Consider the following 15,425-nt stretch of genomic DNA (forward strand, 5'->3'; position numbering starts at 1 on the left):
AGTTGGATATTTAAATAGCAATACAGAGCAAATTTTATTTTATTTTTGGTACCTCTAAAACATATTGGAATTTTTTCGTGTTACATTATAACATGATACTGGTCATCCATGTTATGGTTTATGTGAGGAGGAAAAGTAGAGGCCAGTATTATTTGTATTTATTTGTTTTATTATTATATATATTTATTTATTATTTATGTATCACAATATAACCTGGTGAGTCAAGTTACATAAGAGAAATCTTGAACCCTCCAAAACCTACCGATACAACTCTTTACCATTTTAAGAAGTAACTACTATGTATTACCATGTACATTAAGAAAAAAGAAATCCTTTAGTTACGGGGAAATTGTAACAAAAAGTTATACAATTTTTGTCACAAAATGTTATGGCACGTTAGGACCCCTTGGGATAATAGATAATTAGATAATAAGTAAGAAAACGTGAACCAATATGATGATTTTTATAAATCATTTTATAATTTTTTTTATTAAAACTTGTTTGTAACTATAGCACTGTTGTTAATGAATTTCATTCAGTTTTATATAAGTTTATTACCACGTTAACGGATGAAATACCAACAAGATAATAATACTCGTAAATGATGATGATCGTCATATCAAGGAAAGGAATAATAAATAGAAATATGTTCCAAAAAATAAAAATACTACTTCAATAATCAATAAAAGTTTCAGTAAATATCGAATAACACATATTTTTCCAAATTCTCTTTTTTCAATTCTAAGTTTGTTTATTTTAGGCTAAAGACTTAAAAACAGGCTCCCCAATTAGGTCTCTTCTTTAGCCCGTAACTCATTAATATACTTTCTCACCTCTTCCGCTATCATACGCCTCATAACCGTAACCATACACGTGTTATCAATCTCAACCGTCGACTTATCATCCACGTCATCACTATCATCCACATCATCACTTCCTTCCCCCACCACCGTTTTCACCTTCTCCCCCGGTGGCAAAAGCGTCAAAACCGTCGTCACCGGTCCATCACAACTACTAAGCGAACACTGTTTCTTTATCGAGTCAGACTGAGTCGACTCACTCGAATCCTCAAACGGCCGTTTGTTGACGGCCGTTACATCACCGGTAACTCCACGTCGCTTGAGAGTCGAATTCCAATGATTCTTAATGGCATTATCCGTACGTCCAGGAAGAAGCTTCGAGATCGTCGACCATTTATTCCCATGGATCGCGTGAGCACGGACGATGACGTCATCTTCATCAGGTGAAAAGGGACGGTGTTGTACGTCAGGACTGAGTTGGTTACACCAACGCAGGCGGCATGACTTGCCTGAACGGCCAGGAATTTCGGAGCTGATTAACGACCAATTTCTAGGACCATGTTGTTGAACCATTTTAACGAGTGCTGCGTCTTCTTGGGGGCTCCATGATCCCTTCATCATTGCAGCACCGGAATCGGTGTTTGTTGATGCCATTGATGGAATTAATTGGGTTGTGAAATGATATGAAACGGTTGGAAATGAGGGTTTTGGTTTTATAAGAAGAACAAGAGAAAATAGGAGGAGGTTAGGTTTAACCGTTTTTGGGGAAGGAAAACTGCTCGTGTACTTTGTGTACGTGCGTCTTCTGTTTAACTTATTTATAATTATATAAATATAAATATAAATAAAATTATTTACTTTAAATGCATAACAATATCACTTGTTCAGTTACAACCTCCTTGTACATTTATTTACTAATTTTTCTGTTAGCATAAGTATTATTATATGAAACATATATAAAAAGGATTTATATATCTTTGGCAAAAGGTTTAATCTGGCGGGGAAACCCTGACCCCGTGTGCCTTCGGCACCTATACCGCCCACCCAGTAAGGGCTAAGTATACCGTGTAAGACACCTCCCCCCAGTATCCAGCGAGAACTTGCAGGCCGAATATCGCCCCCGGAGGGATTCGAACCTACACCCCATATTTGGCAAAGGGTATATTCTCGTGGGTCCAGGGTTCACAGGTGACTGGTACCACTGAAGCACTGCTTCGTTGGTGGATTTATATATCTTGATATCGTCATAAATGTATTTTCCTTAACATGAATGTGTAATTGTTGATAGTTAACATGTATTTTAGTTTAGTTGAACTCGGACGTTTGCTTTAAAGTTTGTAGGTTTTGAGGCTTCATCTTTTTTTATGAAGCATCTTTTTTAGTTTATAAAGTTTTTGTTTTTTTGTCAGAAAATAAAAATAATAGTTGAATGCCCTTATAAAATTTTCAAAACATATTTCTAATAGCTTTTGTTGACATGCATACAAGTAATGTACATAGCAATTAAAATAAATTTTCGAATGACAACTTTTCTTAACAAAGTTCTTTTTGTTGCGTGTTGCGTGTTTGGCGGCGTTCGGCGTTCTCCTGAGCATCGTAGCTGGTTTTTTTTTTTTAAGATAATAGGTTTTTAGGTCTTCGTCGTTTGACTGTTTAGACATGTTTTGTTATCTAGCAAAGTGTGTTTCCACCATGTTAGTGGGTTCATTTGTTTTGATTTTGATGTTTTGGCGCTTGTTTGCCAAAGTTAGATTTATATTATATCGTGATTTTTGAATCCGTTATATGTTATCATATTTTTGGGGGAAAAATAAATAAATTACACTATTTATTTATAATGTATATATCAACGATAACATCAAAAAGTAATAATAAGGATATATTTGGTTAGGTGGTTGCATGGGGAAGGCGGTTGGTGATATAAAACGAGATTTGGGGAGGCATCCAAATCCTACCTTAAGTTGGTTGCAACTGAATGTACAACTTACTTGTAACGGCCTTTTTATAAACCATCAACATCATATCCTAGCTTGTTACATGTGATACCATTATTTCACCATATATTCCTTTTTTGCAACCTTTTCTACTTTGTGTAGATTTTATGACATAATTTTATCATCATTTCGATCTTGCAACTCATATGAATAATAAATAAATAAACATGTTCTTTAAAATAAAAAACCTTAAAATGAACTGGATAAAAAAAATTAGTCAAGTCAACAAGTTGTTGATTGTTGACCACCGTAACTGCTTCACACAGAAGCAGCTAGCCTCTAGTTTCCTTTTTTGTTTGACTACTAGTATCGGCAATTTCTGCCCATATAACTTTTATGATCCAAACCCGTTATGACCATGCCCTTCTTAACCCAATTACCCAGACCATTCTGCCCACCCGTTTTGACACCTCTATATTTGATCACCGTTGGAGGATTTTAATACACCAAATTCATCCATTCAAAAGAAGAGTTTTAGACCCATAAATTTTAAATTTTCCTTGAACATCATATCATCTAACGGCAGAGTTCATATTGTCAAAAGATTTAACTATGAATCAAGAACTTCACATACAAAGATTATTCGAATCCTCAAGAACTCAACCGGTATGAAGTGAAACGAAATAAGCTAATAGCAGTAAAATGTATAAACATGGTTGTTCACCGAGCTAAGTGTGTACATTCAAGTATACGCTTTACTTTAAACATGATACAAACAAAATTCAATCATCACAAGAAAGAAATGGATCTAAGGACCGGCCCACCCTCATTGATGCAACAATCTATTTTCTAGTACTCGTTAAAATGAATTGCACCCACTTTCCAAACAACGTAAGTGGTAGTAAACATAATGGTACTGATTGTAACCACCGAAAGGATTATAAGGAACACGTCCCACCCAACTGGTAATTCAAACGTCAGACCTTTTTTCGGCATTCCACGTTTACTGTCATCAAGCAAGTTAACAGGTGCTTCCGGAAGACCAGATCTTTTTCTACCTGTAACTCTATCACTTTCTCTAAGTGCTTCAAGTACTTTGCTTCCAAGTTCTGGTTTTTTAACTGGTTTTGGTTCTGAGTCACGACTGCGGACTCTTGCTGCTTTTAGTTTCTCTCTTGCTGTTAATTTTGATCTTTTTGGTATAGCATCTGTTTCACGAACAGCGGGGTCTTGTTTTGGTTCAGAGGGTGTGACAGACCCATTAGACGGCTCAGGGGTCTTTTTGATCGGTTCAGCTTCTGAAATCTCGACGCTTGTTTCTGTTGCAAGACCATCACCCTTTGCAACTAAAAGAGGTGTTCTGTTTCTTGCATATGTTGGGCTACTGAAAATATGTGTTTTAGAAACTGACTTGAAATTGTGCGCCTTTACTACTGAAGCTCTTATGCACGTGTGTGGAATATTTATATAGTTTGCCTGCATGTTAACGTGTTTTGGCAGTCACAAATAAAATATATCATCCAAATGAACTATAAATATATAAGAGGGTGACGATATATCCATCATAGTTTGGAAAAATCCACCAATACTGTGGATTAAGAGCTTATACTGTACACAAGGGCGGACCTAGTTTATCTCCAGTGGTAGCACGGGCTACCAATGAAATACGCGATGAAGTGAATTTTTTTGGGGGCTTTTAACTAATGAAACCGCTGAATAGTGTAAATTGTTTTGTGTGATACCATTGGATAATGTAAATTTTTGAGCTTTTAACTACTGACACCGGTGACTAAAATTCCTAATTCCTAGATCCGCCACTGACTGTACAATCCCTAAATGCGTAATTTTTGTGGATATATCTGGCCTTTATTGAAAGACAAGTCTTAACTGTAGCAACCTTTGGTATCGAAAAATTTCGAACAATATACCGGACCCACTACCCTACCAAAGTTGTGTTAAACATAAAAGGTTGACACATGAAATCATAACAAGGTATAGAATTTGCACTAGTCAACGCTCATTTAAACAGCTGTAGGCCCAATTTCTTGAAACGAGTCAGTTTTGACCAGGATGTATGGATTTGCAGTTGATTTTATCATTTATGTACCAAATTTTGTTACTCTTTTGTCTAAACTTTTTTCAAATGGTTGTAATTGTATTAGAATTCAATAACTGACCAGAACATAAAGTAACAAATAGAAACCCTATATTTAGGTGTCGCTGATATTCTTATCTTGTCAGTTTCTAAGATTATAACATGATTTAAGTAGAAATATAATATGCTTCTGATATTATCACAGCCATAACATATTCAGAAACTATATTACGGGAACGTAGACATAAACATAGATTGTTCAAGCACCATAGAGGTTGAACCCTAAATTATCTGAGGCTATTTGTATGTAATCCAAACAGGCGTTGATTATATAAGTGAAAACAACAAATGGATAAGTAGGAGCAATAATTGATAGCTTAATAATAATATATTATCAAACGAAGAAATTGATAACATACCGTTGAATTGAAACCGGCGAATGAATTTAGAGAAACAACCATTGAATTAGACTTGTAATTTTCACGTTCCGACCATTAAAATTAAGATTGAGGGGAAAAAATAGTGCCAAATTAACCTGTGGCGCTAAAGTGATCCAACTGCTCTCTGTTCTCCAGTTGATATTAAGAAATTATTATAAAAAGACGTCCCTGTACTTCATACAAAGTACGACTTTGGTCCACCATCTTTTAGATTTACTTTTTTTGCCCAAAAAGAATTCCATGTATAAGTTTTTAAATTGCTATAAAAATTAAGGATAGTCACATATTCACCATTGTTTTTGATACATCCATTATAATTATAATTATGCATCAATGAATTTGTATTGTACAAATTCTCAGTTCATAACTATAACTATGGTGGATATATCAAAACCAATATTTTTTGGTTAAAAAATAATTAATGACTTAGTTATATATAAGGGAAATTGATCAAAATACACTTTTTTTTAAGGCTTCAAACAAAATACATTTTTTTTTAAAATTGTCTTTTTACACCATTCGGTAGACGGGATTTTCGTCTACCACCTTTATCTGTCGTCTACTACCATTTTTACAAAGTAGTCGACGGTGAGATAAAGGTGGTAGACGAATTCCCGTCTACTGGCAGGGTTAGTAGACAGCGAGAACAAAGCAGTAGACAGACATTTACAAAGTAGTCGACTGTCTACTGCCTTGTTGTGACTGTCTACTGCCTTGTTGTTGCTGTCTACTGCCTTGTTAGTGTCTTCCGTCTACAACCTTTATCTGTCGTCTACTACCATTTTTACAAAGTAGTCGACGGTGAGATAAAGGTGGTAGACGAATTCCCGTCTACTGGCAGGGTTAGTAGACAGCGAGAACAAAGCAGTAGACAGACATTTACAAAGTAGTCGACTGTCTACTGCCTTTTTGTTACTGTCTACTGCCTTGTTGTTGCTGTCTACTGCCTTGTTAGTGTCTGTCTACAGCAACAACAAGACAGTAGACAGCAACAACAAGGCAGTAGACGGTCGACTACTTTGTAAATGTCTGTCTACTGCTTTGTTCTCGCTGTCTACTAACCCTGCCAGTAGACGGGAATTCGTCTACCACCTTCATCTCACCGTCGACTACTTTGTAAAAATGGTAGTAGACGACAGATAAAGGTGGTAGACGAAAATCCGTCTACCGAATGGTGTAAAAAGACAATTTTTTAAAAAAAAGTGTATTTTGTTTGAAGCCTTAAAAAAAAGTGTATTTTGAACAATTTCCCTTTGATTAAGCATTACACTTGCTTCGAAAACAAACATCAAAATATCCCACTACATAATATGTAATTTCATAAAACTGGTCAATTTATTACTGATTGTAAAAAGTATGGTGATTAACAAAATTAATATTAATAATACTTATACTATATTTCAATTTTCATTTTCAATTTTCAATAAAATAAAAGAAAAAAGAAAAATAGAAACTCCCAGATAGAAAATACATGATCAACAAGGTGAGTTAGAGCATTTTAAACTGGATATGGAGATGTCCTATTGTGACCACATTCTCATCTTCCATCTTCCTTTCCTATCAAGTTAACAATATTTTAATCAACATGATGGCTTATAATTGATCTAATAGCAGCTTTAAAATCTTCATAAAATCTTTGCTCTGAAAACCTACTAGCTCGTCTTCTCGCAGCTGCAGCCATCTCATGTTTCTCTGATTCTGTCATCCACAATATCTTCAAAATCGCTTCTTCGTATTCTTCAACTGTTTGTGCAAGAAACCCAGTTTCTTTACCTTCTTCTGGTAACACAATGTCCATCTTAGGTCCAGCTGAATTATGAGCTGAAAATGGTTCAAGAAAGTGACCTTTAGCTATTGAAAACTCACTCACATAAAAATAAAAATAATTCATTGTCTTATTTGGTTACCGATGGGTATGGCTCCTGCAGCCATGTACTCAACAACACTAATGCCAAAATGTTCATCTATCATTGAATGAATCCCTGCAGTTGCACCACCCAATAGTTTCACCAACTCCCTACATTCAAATTAATAAAATATAAGGTCAAAAACTTGTTAATGATTTAATTGATTTTAAAGTAGAGTTGCCTATTTTAACCCATTTACTTACGACTGAATGGGTCAATTGATATTATATACGTATTTACATTTATCTTTATCTTTATCTATGATGAATCAACCCACCCATGTTGCCACCTTTAATATATAGTCAAGTGAGACAAACCTGTATGTCACATTCTTATAGAACTCTACATCCTCTTCTACATTCAGTTGTATAGCTAAATCCTTTAAGCTCTGCAATCGCTTTTCATCAGCAACATTTCTGCAACTACCTACAAATTGGAGTTTGGGTTTAGGAACGTCTGAACTTAGTTTCTTGACAGCAAGTGCAAAAGCCTGCAGCTGAAGGGTATGTGCCTAACAAAAGACGGAAAACGAGTCAACCACAGTTGAATATTTTACATCTTAATACTAACTATTGGAATCTTTATGGCAGATACACACCTTCTCTGGTCGAAACTGAGCCACTGAAATTATTTTGGGTGGTGTTGCTTCTCTTTCCAATGGAAGTGCCTGTTAGAGTTTAATCAGATTTGGCACCTTGAATACACAACATATAAATACACGCATTTCAAAAAACTAAAATCTGTTCAAGAAAGTGATGTATATGCTAGAAATGTATGACACTTTGCTAATCATGTTCGAAGAAAAACTTAGATCTACTACTGTACTGTCCACAATTGAGATCATTTGAAACAACCTCCTACTCTGAATGCATTAAATGCTTGAAAGTATGATTTGAAAATCCTATTATTTTACTTAATTCCCGAAGCACAACCCACATATATTCAATTGATGCGTGAAGGATATACCAGTTTTATATTCACACAAACTTATATCTTACAACGGTATCCTTGCATCATCTTTGTCCAACCATATCAAGTGAACAAATATGATGGTCAATGTAAGAAATATTGATTACTGATATGTAAAAAGTAGAGTGTCACACGATTTATGATTAGAAAATAGAGTAAAATGGAAGGAGATGAAATTGTTTATATGATTATGAAAGTATATCATGCAACTGGAAATTGTGAATGTATAGTATTGTGTCACCTAATTGAAATACCAATTTATTAGATTGTGCGGAAAAAGATACTGATTTTTAAACAATTTTCAAAATGCTATGTCCATTTATGCACTTTACGCTCTATATGTTCAACATTTATGACTCGCAAATAGGGCAAATGCATAGGAAAAAAAAAAACCTGTAATCCAGTCGTATCACAAGGAGGATATACTCGTTTAGTTCGATCTGGAATCCTCCAAAGCTTCTCAATATGTGACTGCGTCCAAGAAGAATTCACCATAGCAAGATTTGCACAAGAACCAACAAAGCCATACATCCAGCTAAAGAACGTGTAATAAACAAGCTTCAACCGTGATAGCAGAACACTGTAATAAAAGTTATTGTTTCAGTCAGTCTATTAATTCAAACTTAACAAATATGTTTAAGAGAATAACCCAAAATTTGCATAAAACTAGTCCTACTTAACGAATGGTAACATTGATTTCAGTTCCAAATCTATGCAGCATGAACAATTTTAAACGAAATAATGGAATAAACAATTAAGTACAAACCTGTTGGCTACAACAGCATCATTATTATACATGGAACTCCGTGAATGAACACGAGATAGCATATCTAAGCTAATCGTTGGATAATGAGTGTAGCAAATGACCTTGCACCCAAAAAGGCAAGCAAGTGGGTAAGTAAAGGCATATCCACTAGTATCCAAATAGTACAATGGTACAAATTTGTTCAAAGCCTCCCATGCTAGGTAAATCGAACCAAAACTTTGTCCAATCATAGTGAATCGAGGATACGTTGTTTCTTCTATCCATTTCCTTTTATGTAAATGAACAACCTGTTAGTAACACAATACACTTATCACACATACTTTGCTTAGCAAATGAACAATTCATAAGATTTAACTTTACAACATCAACAAATTAGAATCATAATCTAGATATTGTGATCCAGCAGTTAGAGTTCAGTACATGTAATTTTTGGAATCATGATACTTACAATTCACTTAGCAAATTACCTATTAATCAGATTTTACAATATCATCAATAAATTGGATTCGTAATTCACGATAAATGTTCATATTACAATATCTAAGCAATTATCCAGCAGCTAGGGTTTAGTACAGTTTTTTTTTTTTTTTTTGAAAAGCAAGATAATTTTATTGATAAGGAAATGATACAAAGAGGATTACAACATGAGTAACACTAATTTGAGCGAAACTCGAGGACCTATACCAGATATAAAGTAAGAAACTAACAAGATGTAGAATACCCTAATTTCGGAGCAGTATTATCAAACTTAACATCAATCACCATTACCCTCATCATCTACTAATACATAAAAAGGATTGTTTGTTTCAATTCTATCTTTGGAATATGTCTTATTATTACCTTCACCATCAATGTCCTTCCCTTTATCTCTTTTCCTTAAAACATTATGATTTCGACTTTTCTGGGACTCCACATTCCAATCTGTTTCCTCCACAACAATATTGTCTTTAATACCATAATTATTCTTAACTGCATTTTGCTTGATACATTTTGCTTCTGTTGACTGCCATTGACTTTTATTATTATCAAAATTCAACTTATGAAATACCCTTCCTTTCTTACCAACAACTTTAAAGCCGTCCTCAACACACTGGTTATTTAAATCAACTGTTTCACCATCATTGTTGATTTTCAAAGCGTCTTTTAACACTTGTGCAGATACTTCATCTTCTGTTTTAGGCATAATTTTACAAGTATTAAAAGAGTGCCCAAACACTTTGCAATGAGTGCATAAAGGCGGTTTCCATTGATAAGTCACCTCAAGTTTACCCACTTTGGCTGGAAAAGAACCAATCACAGGATAGGAAAATTCGACAAAGCTAGGAAGGTCATCAGCTGCATTGACTTCAGTCAAAACTCTAGCAAAACCTAGTCTTCCACTTTTACTCAAACATCTCTCTGAAGTAACTTTGTCCATCAACATAGGCCTACCAATACCACTAACAAGTTTCCTATACTTCTGCCACTCCATAGTTCAATGGGTATATTGTGAATGCAAATCCAAATTGGAACTTTTTCAGGTTCAATTTTTTCAAGCCAAGCCCCAGGTTCCCACTGATTCACGAAAAAAGGAACATTATTAACTAACCATGGACCACTCTCAAGAACCTCCTTCATACCCTTTTCATTTTTAAATTTGCATAAATAAAATCCTGCAGCTGTTTTGACGATTTCTTTAAGGTCATACCTCCGCCACATTCTCCTTAGATGGGTATTAACAACCCTATAATCCATAGAAGTTCCAACAAAATACCCATATAATTGAAGAGAAAATGCACTACCGCCCTTCTTAACCTCCTCAGCGGAGAAAACTACTCTCTTTTGACCATTAGACATTAAAACAGGAGGAATGAACTCCATTTTTAATTCTTCTTCATCTTTGTTTTTTTTAAGAAGTCAGCAAAAGTGATGTTTGGATTTACCCATGGTCTTGGGGTTTTAGTATTTGTATTGCCTTGCCCATCACTAGTCTCTACCCCTTCCATTGTTGTAGATTTAATCCCAGAAACAACATTATCTTTATCACCACTATTATTATCCTGCGTATTCATTAATGTTACATTGCCACCCAATGTAAATTGGGAGAAATCATCAGGAACAACAATTGACTCTCTAAAACCATCATTCTTAAATAACTTAACAGCATTCTCAGCAGCAGCCACTAGGTTTACATCAACCTCATTATAACTACCATCTTTTGAACTCTTAAAGAATACAACAGGACTAGCAGAAACAGTCGGTTTAGCAACAGCAATTGTTTCACCAATAGATTTAGCAATAATATCATCGTTACTAACTACAATATCATCAATAGAATGATCAGTTACAGCAGAATTCTTACCATACCCACCTTTCTTCCTGTTACCCTTGCGTTTTTTAATTACTTCAGGGAGTATTTTTTCATTAGCAGGAATAGAAGAATCACCAGCATAAGGAACAAATTGAGCACTCTTCTTTTCTTTAGACGGACCATCCCCAACATCAATCAGCTGGTTCACTTTACCCTTCCTCTTTCTAGAACTATAGGTTTTCAGAACCATCCCCTCTGAATCACGATTATCCTTCCCAGGTTGATCAATTGGCACATCTCCCTCATTCTTATTTGGCTGATCAACTTCATCTACCATCAGATTGGAACGTACGACATCATCCATAATCTGAGATGAACGATCCCCATCAGAATCAGATGAAGACACTTCTCCACTTTTAGAAGCCGCATCCGCTGTTCCACGACTAACCGATCGGTTTCGCAAAACCCTAGTAGCAGTCGCCGTTATCGTTATATCTTGGTACTTTTTCTTCTTCTTGGACACCATGATACACGATTACTCTTAAAGATAAAAATTATTAGGGTTTAGTACAGTTAACTTATGAAAATCATGATACACATACTCTGCTTAGCCAAAAAACTATTCATCCGATTTGGCAAAACAACATCAACAAACTAGGATCATAATTCACCATTTATATTGCAACATCTAAACATTGATATCCAGCAGCTAAATTTTATTACAGACAAATCATCGTAATCATGAAAGATGAAATTAGGTTATATATCATTAAAATTACCTTGGGAGGTGAAATCAAATTAACACCGAACCGATCAACGGCACGGCGGATGAGGCTGTCCGGAGAAGCATCATGATCACCGGTATAAATGACGCAATCAAGATCAGGTCGTAGTTCTTGAATAGCTTTGACTGCACACCATAAAACTCGTTCTCCACCGCCGCCATCGTTAGTGTACGGATGGAAGAACCCTACCGCTTTCTTTCTGTTACTCCGACCGATTGTTAAAAGTAAAATTACGTTTGCTGTTAATGATATTAGAGCTGATACTAGCAATATTCGTATTACAGTAAGAATCAACATTTTAGAAATCGAGTGTTTGTGTGTGCGTTCGTTAGAATGGAAGAAGGGGAAGAGTACATGTATATTTGCAGAATTGTTTTAGAAATGCTATACTTAAATACTTAAATATACTTAAATAGAAATAGAAAATTATATATACGGAGTAGAAAAAAAAAATGACAATGTTAACCTGGAAATTGAACATTAATAATACTGTAATACGGATTATTATGAGTATTATTTTTCTTAAATGTAAATTACATTGTGGGTTCTTCGAAAACCTTCTCTTCTGGATGGCCTAAAGTTTTTTAATTTTCGTAAAACTCAAGAGAGTCCGTTTGTTTTGAAAAGGTTGATGGAAATATTTTAAAACCCTGCTTCAGTGGTAAAAAGACATTTCTTGCTGCGGATTTTCTTAGGTATCCTTTAATTTGGTCGGTGTATTGTTGGCTAGGTGTTGGTCGTTTGGTCATGTTGGTGTGTGTTGTGTTCCTTTAGTTTTGGATGGTTTTGCTTTGTCTCTTGTTTTAGGGTGTCTATTTCATTATGTTTGTTTAATTAGTCCATTCCTTGTGGTTTGACGGTGTGTTTTGGTTGTTTGGTTGTTGGTTCCTTTCAGTTCGACTCTTTCTTAGATAGCTTTTTTTTTTTGTTAGGTTGGTTTTTTGGGTTTGCTTTCTAGTTGTGAGGTTTGTTGAGTTTTAGTGTATCTTTTTTATAGTTCTTTAATGGGTTGTTGAAAATCCTTTTACTATGGAGTATTAGTTTTAGTTTTTACGGGAGAAAAATATGGAGTAAATCATATTTGCCACCCATGATATCTATAATAACAGAGTGAACAAGAAGCTTTTTTCACAAACTGTTTTTGCCTATACAAAAGCTGCACAAAAGCTGCACATTAGACACCACAAAACTACATTTTTTAAGGCAAACTCACACATACCCGCCACAAAACTACATACAATGCTACTTGCGCAATAATCTGCAGACCATGTATTTGTGCTAAGTGGAACTCCTCAACATCAACACAAGTAGTGCTAGATATAGTCATGTGTAAAGTGTGCAGTTGCACATAACTCATAATCTAAAATGGCCTATTGTTTATTCTAGTTTATATGTAACTCTTTGTTTTAATATACCCATAATCCAATATATACACAAAATTAACAGATGACCTACTTCTTTTTTTTTTTTTGTTACTAAACAGGACCCATAATACTTCTGTATGTAAAATTGGCAACCCAAAACACAAGCAAAAGAAACTTCTATCCATGTCTTTGTGTAGATGCGTTACGAGCACCCTCAACAACATCCTGAACATATGCGGCCTAACTTGTGTAACTGCAAGCTTGGACCAGTTAGATGTGAAAGCATATACGTTGGAATGTTGGATAACTATTGTTGCATTTTGAATTGAGAAACTCAATGTATAATTTGGCTATCGATATGATATTTATAAAAGGCCTGAAATTGAAGTGAACCATTACGAGTAGCAAGCACCATTTTACATACAATGTAAAGCGAATCAAGGACGACTGCTTTTCGACATAGAAGCACATAGCTATACAGTTTTTCATTTATCTCTTTATAAAATTGCACAAGCTATCAAGCTTCACTTATTTGACTCGCTTACAACTTAATTTAATTGGTCAACTCAAACTATCGTACAACTTTTCAAAATTGCTAATGTCATTAAATGGATCCTCAAGGTTACCTAAATATATAGACAACTTTAAATGTGTAGGATCATCAATGAAAAATCGAGTCTAAATAATTATTTGGTTTACATTATATATGCCAATGCCAATAATTAGGTTTAGTTAATGTTAGATGATCAGGCCGAAAAATTAGGCAGTCGGATGACCATAAGACCCTCTTGTTGTCGATAAGCCAACAAGCATCTTACAAGCAGACGTTAGATCTGGTTTCTTCGTTCCTACGCAATAAGGATGAACAAGGTCAATTGCTTCTTGAATACTCACCTGAAAGATACATCAAATTTTATATAATTAATTACCGAGGGTGATTAATGTGATCGATTGGTTCAATATTACACTAATCAAACTGAGAAAACGGAAAGCATTTACCTTATCCCAAATCCCATCAGGAGCAAGAATTAAGAACTCGCATTGAGGTCTAATTTTGAAAATTCTAGTTTCGCGTTCAATAATCACCTATTTTGTTAGAAGCTTGTCTCCTATAGCTCTTGATATCGCTAGTGAACCTTGTATTATCCATACACCATTTCAACAATCAACATATCCACCCTCAAATAATAACATTTCAAAACATTGAAATTAAATCCAATCACCACATTTCACAAACTTCCTCAAATCAGAAAATTTGTTGCAAGTTTTATGCCCTTGGAATTTTCATAGTTCAAGTAATGCACTTGCCAAGTTTTTGATTTTCTCTTTTTCGTCATGCCTAGAAGCTTTATGATCAACAGTAAGAGCTTCAACCACGCCACCTCGGCTCGACTCATAACCGCACGACAATCATCTGTAATAGATACTATAAGGTTACCCTTGCGAATTAATGCAGTCACACAACAAACACCACCATTTACATCTTTATTAAACTCGGAATTTGTAGATAGATATCCTTCTCTAATGGCATCCTCAATTTTGTCTTTGCAATGGTGCGCTATTTCAAACATTATGATTTTATTCAAATTTTTTGCTGCATATTCACTAGCCTTTCGACCTCCATATCCATCAAAAACTCCAAAAATTGCATTTATACAATCAAACATCAACATAAACGAAGACAGTTGAGATATCACACAAATAATATATGTAATTGTCAAGTAAGATTTAATAAAATCTCAACAACAACAATACTCAATCTCGCACCTACGAGGTATGAGGACGTGGTATCTAGACAATCCTTCCTTCACACTTTTTTTACAGCGCGCGATTGGGATCACACGAAGGGGACTAAACCACCTGTTGCGATCATCTCCCGTTTCGACTATGCCGATGCAGCGATAAACCCCGCCCCCATCGCTTCCCGGGAGGAGACCTTGAAACCGATCCAAGGGCACGGTCAAGTAAAACCCCTCTCCCCTATACCCCCCAAACGATAAGAGAAATGTGTCATGGGCGGATACTTCATGACAGAGATGAATTGTGCTTTTAATATGTAGCAAACAGGGAGTCGA

At 35.1% G+C, this 15,425-nt stretch overlaps 3 protein-coding genes and 1 pseudogene across 3 annotated transcripts; all 4 read right to left on the reverse strand.

Moving 5' to 3' along the window:
- Window positions 1–788: 788 nt before the first annotated feature.
- Window positions 789–1,454, reverse strand: LOC139899689 (transcription factor MYB77-like). The gene has a single exon (XM_071882536.1). The coding sequence runs from the start codon at window positions 1,452–1,454 to the stop codon at window positions 789–791; it is 666 nt and encodes a 221-aa protein (XP_071738637.1).
- A 1,949-nt stretch (window positions 1,455–3,403) lies between these two features.
- LOC139895758 (uncharacterized) lies at window positions 3,404–5,397 on the reverse strand. The gene is made up of 2 exons (XM_071878294.1): window positions 5,249–5,397; window positions 3,404–4,210 (listed from the first exon to the last, which is right to left on the reverse strand). The coding sequence occupies exons 1-2, from the start codon at window positions 5,288–5,290 to the stop codon at window positions 3,584–3,586; spliced, it is 669 nt and encodes a 222-aa protein (XP_071734395.1). The 5' UTR covers window positions 5,291–5,397; the 3' UTR covers window positions 3,404–3,583.
- Window positions 5,398–6,603: 1,206 nt separating this feature from the next.
- Window positions 6,604–12,337, reverse strand: LOC139895759 (GDP-Man:Man(3)GlcNAc(2)-PP-Dol alpha-1,2-mannosyltransferase-like). Its single transcript, XM_071878295.1, has 7 exons — window positions 11,981–12,337; window positions 8,912–9,198; window positions 8,539–8,725; window positions 7,775–7,843; window positions 7,494–7,687; window positions 7,177–7,286; window positions 6,604–7,090 (listed from the first exon to the last, which is right to left on the reverse strand). Exons 1-7 carry the CDS (start codon window positions 12,281–12,283, stop codon window positions 6,846–6,848), a joined length of 1,395 nt encoding a protein of 464 aa, XP_071734396.1. The 5' UTR covers window positions 12,284–12,337; the 3' UTR covers window positions 6,604–6,845.
- A 1,772-nt stretch (window positions 12,338–14,109) lies between these two features.
- Window positions 14,110–15,023, reverse strand: LOC139899690 (probable protein phosphatase 2C 25; annotated as a pseudogene).
- Window positions 15,024–15,425: the final 402 nt, after the last annotated feature.

This window comes from Rutidosis leptorrhynchoides, chromosome 3, assembly GCF_046630445.1.
Source record: "Rutidosis leptorrhynchoides isolate AG116_Rl617_1_P2 chromosome 3, CSIRO_AGI_Rlap_v1, whole genome shotgun sequence".
Taxonomy (NCBI): Eukaryota; Viridiplantae; Streptophyta; class Magnoliopsida; order Asterales; family Asteraceae; genus Rutidosis; species Rutidosis leptorrhynchoides.

Coding starts and splice junctions, on each gene's coding strand:
- LOC139895758 (XM_071878294.1), bottom strand. CDS start 5,290: ATGGTTGTTTCTCTAAATTCATTCGCCGGTTTCAATTCAACG. Junction 4,211..5,248: donor TCGCCGGTTTCAATTCAACG/GTATGTTATCAA, acceptor GTTAACATGCAG/GCAAACTATATAAATATTCC.
- LOC139899689 (XM_071882536.1), bottom strand. CDS start 1,454: ATGGCATCAACAAACACCGATTCCGGTGCTGCAATGATGAAGGGATCA.
- LOC139895759 (XM_071878295.1), bottom strand. CDS start 12,283: ATGTTGATTCTTACTGTAATACGAATATTGCTAGTATCAGCTCTAATA. Junction 8,726..8,911: donor GATGCTGTTGTAGCCAACAG/GTTTGTACTTAA, acceptor CTTTTATTACAG/TGTTCTGCTATCACGGTTGA. Junction 7,091..7,176: donor TGCAGGAGCCATACCCATCG/GTAACCAAATAA, acceptor AACCATTTTCAG/CTCATAATTCAGCTGGACCT.